Source organism: Carassius gibelio, chromosome A7 (genome assembly GCF_023724105.1).
Source record: "Carassius gibelio isolate Cgi1373 ecotype wild population from Czech Republic chromosome A7, carGib1.2-hapl.c, whole genome shotgun sequence".
NCBI classification, from domain to species: domain Eukaryota; kingdom Metazoa; phylum Chordata; class Actinopteri; order Cypriniformes; family Cyprinidae; genus Carassius; species Carassius gibelio.
The window spans coordinates 30,584,775-30,591,557 of NC_068377.1; the positions used below are offsets into that span (position 1 = coordinate 30,584,775).

Sequence of the window (6,783 nt, forward strand, 5' to 3'; positions counted from 1 at the left end):
AATTTAATAAATAATAATTTACTTTAATTTTGAAACCGGGACAGAAATGATCATTGGTAAAAAGTGGACACCCGTTCCTGAAAGGCAGCAATATATATATATATATATATATATATATATATATATATATATATATATATATATATATATATATGATTTTTTTAATAGGTAAACATAATTCTGAAATTATATATAGATTAACCCATTTGAAAAATGTATTTATACAATTTTCTTTACATTTGTAACAAACATTTGTTCTTCTGCACTTTCTATTAATCAAATAAAAAAATAAGTTTCCACACGAAGCAGCAAATTTTTTTTTAACACTGATAACAAAACAAAACATTTTTTCACATCAAATCAGCATTATAATGATTTCTGAAGAACCATGTGACACTGAGGACTGAAAATTAAATGTTTCCATCACATAAATATATTTTAAAATAGCCTGAGATAGAAAACTGTTTTAAATTGTATATACAGTATATATATATATATATATATATATATATATATATATATATATATATATCATACATATTAGTATATATTACTGTTATAGTATTTTTGATCAATGCAGTCTTGGCGAGAATATGAGATGACTTGGAATCTTCAGAGAGCAAGATAAAGGTGAGGAGAAACTCCCTGGAAAGACATTTTCATAAACATTATTTTTCAGAAAACTGAATGTAGATTTGTTTTTACTTCTGTTAAAAGGTAAAGGCTTTTAACACAATGCAAGTATAAAGACAATATGAGATTGCAATTATTTGACTGAGTAAACTATAACTGGCGTTTTAGGTGGTCCGCATCTTTTGCTTTTGGTGATCTGGTCTGCAACCTGAAAAAGTCTGCGAACTGCAGCTCTTTGAGGACACAAGCTTTTAAAAGACAGACATCATGGACTCCAGTCAAGTACTCCCCTGACAGCCTTTAAACTCCTCCTCTCCTCGGCTCTAATACTTTATTCCAGGATGTGAAGAGTGATCAAAAGATTTTCAAAACCCTCGCCAGCTCTCCCCATCCCATTCCGACCCCCTCTGCTGTGGTGTCACCTTGAAATCCCTCCACTTTGAAGCAGCATCTGAGAGGCTGACAGTGCAGATAAATGATGCCATAGAAGAAACGGAGGAGGCCAAAAACAGCAAAGTGCTTTTAATTCTTCACTTCTGCAATATCATTCTCTCTGCACCAGCCCCAAAAGCTCTACACCTACTAATTAACGACTGAACCCTGTACTCTAATGCACATGTAATTATATCTTCATTTATAATACAAAACTCTTCTGTATTCAGTTCTTTAATTAAGCTTTTGTACAGACACAATCCACTTGCTTCTCACACAAAACTGCAGTGGCCATGTTTATGGCCCAAAAAAGGCTGGACAGGAGTTCGAATGAGATTTTAACATTGAAGAATGTTTAGTGACAGCTTTTGAAGCAGCACATCACAAAGAATGATGATCTTTTTGGTGCAGAGATTGAAAATTGACTGACATTATGTTGAAATTGTTTTAGTAATCTTCATTGGGATGTGTTGCTATGATTGGCACCTCAAAAAAAAAAAAAAAAAGAGACGGGAAAGAGATAGTTTGAGCAATATCAAGTGTGTGGGCAATTCATTCAAAGTAAAAAAAAAAAATAAAATACTAACCTCCCAGACATTCAGAGAATGCCATTTTCGACAACCAGGGTCGCACTAAACCAGACTGGGAAAAGAACTTGCATTGAGGGTAAATGCAAAATGTCAGTTGGTGTTCAGGGGAGGAAGTTAAACCACATGTATACCGACAAAGAGAGACTTAATCTCCCATGAGTCCCAATTAACAATACTGCCACTGACCGCTTCTTGCCCAATTGAAGCAAAACCAAGCTAAAAGTTGCTTGCCCACAGCGCTGCCCCTTAGATGCTGGTTCAAACACAGAAAGATCATTCAAGCGCGATGAGAATTTAACGACCGAATGACCGCAGGGCCACTGCAATGTATTGGTTGCTTTAAACATAGATTTTTACTGGCTGCATCTATCCGGACAGAGCCAGGGAGGAGACACTTAACACAGCCTCATGAAGCAGACAGCGATACGCCTTTATGGATTTTAACGAGGAGACCCTGATCTGACTTCAGTAATGAGCGACTGGTGGAATTCCCAGCGCTACTGAAATGTCAGGGAGGAGGAAGAGGAAACAAGAAACTTTTCAATACAGGCTTCAGTTTGGTGCCATACAGACACCAAAATCATACCTAATTATACATAACCGAAAAATGCCTTTATATTGAACAGTCCTTCCAGTATGAATGTCTTTCTTTCTACAAGCACTGAGAATTTACTTATTCTTCCATCAGCATAGTGAAGATAGTACTGAACTGGTTTGATTGCCTTGGCCTGATCTGCACGGCTCTGCTAATAGCCCCAGTTAATGAGGGTTTTACGAGTGGTGTGATCACTTTATTGGGGCGTGCTGCAGCGTCAATAGAAGCCTCACGCCTCAATAGAGTTGGCTTATGAAGCTGCCCTTGCAAATTGACCTGAGGATTTATAAAGCAATTTTCTATGTGCCGACAGACACAGGCCCTGGAATTAGAACCTCATTGGATTTCACTTTTCATTTGAATAAAGATACGTTTGGACACTAGAAAGTGCTCAAAGTTGCTTGCCGATAATGGAATGCTTTGCACTGTCATACTTACAGGATAAAAGCCTGAAAGCTATTTAGATCATTGACCTGGGAGAGTCGTTCAGAGAGATTTTTCTTCCAACATCAGAAGGTCAAACTGGCAATCAACTTCGCAGACAGCTTTATTTTTTCAAACAAAGAAAAATCATGTACATACACTTTCAAGACATGAACAAACCCAGAGTTTGACTCATTCACTCTCAATAATAAGCCATAAAGGAAAGCTTCTTAAAAGCTTTTTTTTTTTCTTATGCTGACAAAATAAAGATGCCTGTGACAGTGTGGGAAAAAAAAAGAACTATGTTTGATCCCAAAGCCTTATCACCACTTTCCAGACATGACTGAAAAGGGGTTAGATAAGATGTGAAATTCTCCACCCCTCTCTTCTTCATCCACCCTGTAGCTCTTCTTTTCTTGTTTAAATGCAAAATGGAACGAACTCTGAGAATGTTGAAATCACAGGGTCAAGGTCAGCCAAATGGGGTCAAAGTTCAAAGAGCCATCGCAGCCCAGCCAACGATGAGCAATGAGCCTCCAATTGGTGCCAGCTTGCTGAAGCTGGGGTCATTGGTTAAGGCCTGGTGGTAGAGAGGACCGCAAAAGCAACCCATGCCAGCGAGGAGGACTGCACCTGCCTGAACGTAAAAAGAAGTGTGTACATTTATGTGACTGCAACTGATTTGTTCCTTATCAAAGTCATTCATTTCTCAATATAAACTCTAGTTAAACTTTGGTGCTTTATTCAGTTAATTCCAAACCAACGGACATTCTGTTTCCACTGAGGTCATAGAGTAAAATAGAGCATAATGTGTATCATTCTTTTACTACTCTATTCATTCACTTGGTATGTTATTCAACCTGACAATGATTAAAAGAATAATGGGTTTGTTGTGTTGTGTGAATTTAAACATAGAAATTGATAAAACAAGATAGATTGATAATACATACAGACATGGTAATAAATTTAATAGAGTGATTCTGAAGTACAGCTCTGATCTTTACTATCCCACGAGGCCACGGGAGAGGATTTGTGAATGGCAGTAAAGTGACTCAACTGATGCTGGCGGGTGATATAATATTATATATTATAATATATCATATATTCCTCAACATAGTACGGAATATAGTAATGTATAAATATATAGTCAAATATTCATTCATACCATATAGAATTTTTTTTAGCAGTCGTGGAGTAATTACTTAAAAGAAGTACCTACTCAAGAGAATATGCAATTTCAAATGGTCAAGATGCCTTAACTAAACCATTACAGGTGGTGAAAGCATATTTATCTTCTGAAGGCCATTTTAAAGAATCCTAGTGTAATTAAATTATGTTTTTGTTGCACAGAAAATGTAACCGCATACAGGTTTGCAGTGAAATTTTCTCAATGCCATTATAATTCATTATCACAGACAGATTACAGTTTAACAATGCACAAAGTGCAGGGGACTTGTATCACCCGGATCCCTAAAGGGATTTATTTTATGATGAGAGGCTGACAGCACATTATCCTGCTTTTTACAAGGCTACTTAGCAAATAAATTATTAAATAGACATCTAAAAATACAATTATCTACTATTTAATAATGCGAGAGATGAGAGACCAGAGAGGGCCAGAAAAAAGAGAGACATTAAACACTGCTATTAAGAAATCGGTTTTGCCTGGGAGGGATAACTGCTAATTTATACAATTTAGAATAATTAGACAATATTACATCACAGAATACTGCCTCTGACCAATCGTCATAAAATACAGCAAACAGCCATATATTTGACAGGTGTATAGTAGACATAAGGGTTATAATGTAACAAATTAATTCAGATAAATTTGGGAATCTTTCAGATATTTAGGCTAGGTGACAGGATTTACCTGAAACCAGCCTAGATTTTAACAATATCTGTAATCATTGTAGTTGTCAAACTCAGATTTCAGCTGAAAATGTTTATGTTAATGTTAGAACGATAAGAGGTCTGTTTACCAGAGCAGGTTTTCTACAGCGAGCGGCTCCTAACAACGCCAGACTGTGGTAGATGTGATACTTGTTTGCCATATCATACAACTGAAGAGTCAAAAAGAAAAGAAAAAATAGAACATGGGCTAAAAGTGTTGCACCTTATCCTAAATAATAATAAATAACTATGAATAATGCATGACATTCGGAAGGTTTCCACAATTTTTAATGTCAATAATGTAAGTTACATCGTTAAAAACTTGGTTTATTCCAGGCCCATACTATGGAGGCCTATTTTCACCACACAAGAAAAAAAAATGCTTTGGTAAATAATAATTAAGTAAGAAGTTGAAATTATGATATAGGTCACCATAAGTTATTATCATGACATAAAAAGTCTAGGGCTGTCAAAAATAGTGCGTTAACGACGTTAATTAGTTGTTTGTCGTTAATTACGTCAAATTTTTTAACGCATTTCACGCATGCGCAGTGTGACAAATTATTCAGGTCAGGAAGTCTCGTCGATCTCTGAATTCTCAAGATAGTAAAAAAAAGCGGCGAGCGCTGCGACGAAAACACCGAAGAAGCTTAAGGTTTTACCCCAGTTACTCTCAAATACATTCATGCCAAGCTCGATAAACAGAGACGACTTTGGTAGTTGACACGCTGGAGCTTCTTCCTGTTATAGCGACCTGTGTTTCACACTGCGCATGCGCAGAACGCCTATAGGCAATGCAGCGAAAATTACAGCTGTTTGGAAAAGCATATGCATTTTTACTTGGTTTTACTTGCACTTGAAGCCTTCAGAACATGAAAATATCGATCCTAAAGTATTGTGGCAGAGATAATGAACACCTCCCAAAAACAAGAGTGCCCAGAGTGCAGAGGGCGCATGTTTGTGTTTCTGAGTTCATTCTTTCGAGTTTCTCTATGCATAATTTCATAGATATGTGGCTATATTTAACCACTGGTTCACCTAAAACCCTTACACTATCTGTAGTTAAATGGCATGGTTTGATATAGTGCTCAGGTAAATTTGATCTAAGTAAATGTTAAACTTTTGAAATTCAGAAAAAAAGAACCACATATTGATGAATCAATACATGAAAATATCTTTTGGTATGCATTTCAGAAAAAAAATGCTTAGGATTCAGGTGTAATTGCAAATAGTGATTAAAACTGATTAATCCACTGAAAATTCTGATTAATTTGATTAAAAAAATTAATCATTTGACAGCCCTAAAAAAGTCAAATTGCTTATGAATCGAAATCCTGATACTAAGTCATAACTGAGATAAAGGGGTTAAATTATGACATGGACAGTAAAAATGTTCGTCATAATTATGTTTTGACTTTTCATGTCAGAATTATTCATTATCAAAGCAGTTTTAATAATGTCAAGAATGTGACAAAGCAGCATAACATAAATAACGTTAGCCAAATGCTCACCTCTCTCTGGTAATCACTCGCTTCGCTGTGTCTGAATCCTGCACAGAAGAGAGAAAGACACGAAAAAGTCGCAGAAAACCTTTATAAAACTTTCAGAAAATGCTCACTGGCGTGCGCTCGGTCACGTTCGATCTGTCCAATGCCCCAGTAGTGTTCTTTAGAGTAACGCAGTAATCGCCTGACGAAACTCCAAATACAATAAAACACGATCGATTAGAAAGGAGACCTACCGTGAGCACCATATGCACCTGCTGCGATAGCAAGTGCTCCAGAAATCCCTGCTAACCTCTGGACCAGTGAAGCAGCGTTCATGACTTCTGAAATAATCATGAAACAACTGTAAGCACATGCAGGAAACTGATGTCATTATGGATCTAACAGGAAGAATGATGCTATCCACTCGCAATTACGAGCGCTGAGCCAAGATGGCGTCCATAGGTACAGTTTCACGTCACGTGAGAGTTGCGATAAAGCTCTTCGGTGAGGTAACTAGTTAAGATCAAACAAATTATGCAAAATGGTAAGTACAACAATTAAAATATAAATAGTCTTTGTTTAAAATAGTACACTTCACGGAAATATGTGCAGAAACACTTAGGCCTTAATAACAATATATAAATATATTTTCTCTCTTATATATGCAACCCCATATACCCCATGTTCTGTTGAAACCCCGGCATGAAACTTCCGTGATGGCTCATTCACT

At 36.5% G+C, this 6,783-nt stretch overlaps 1 protein-coding gene across 1 annotated transcript; it reads right to left on the reverse strand.

The window, feature by feature from the left end:
- Positions 1-2,779: 2,779 nt before the first annotated feature.
- On the reverse strand, positions 2,780-6,486 carry LOC128017176 (transmembrane protein 256). The gene is made up of 4 exons (XM_052602426.1): positions 6,308-6,486; positions 6,078-6,115; positions 4,656-4,736; positions 2,780-3,310 (listed from the first exon to the last, which is right to left on the reverse strand). Exons 1-4 carry the CDS (start codon positions 6,405-6,407, stop codon positions 3,167-3,169), a joined length of 363 nt encoding a protein of 120 aa, XP_052458386.1. The 5' UTR covers positions 6,408-6,486; the 3' UTR covers positions 2,780-3,166.
- Positions 6,487-6,783: the final 297 nt, after the last annotated feature.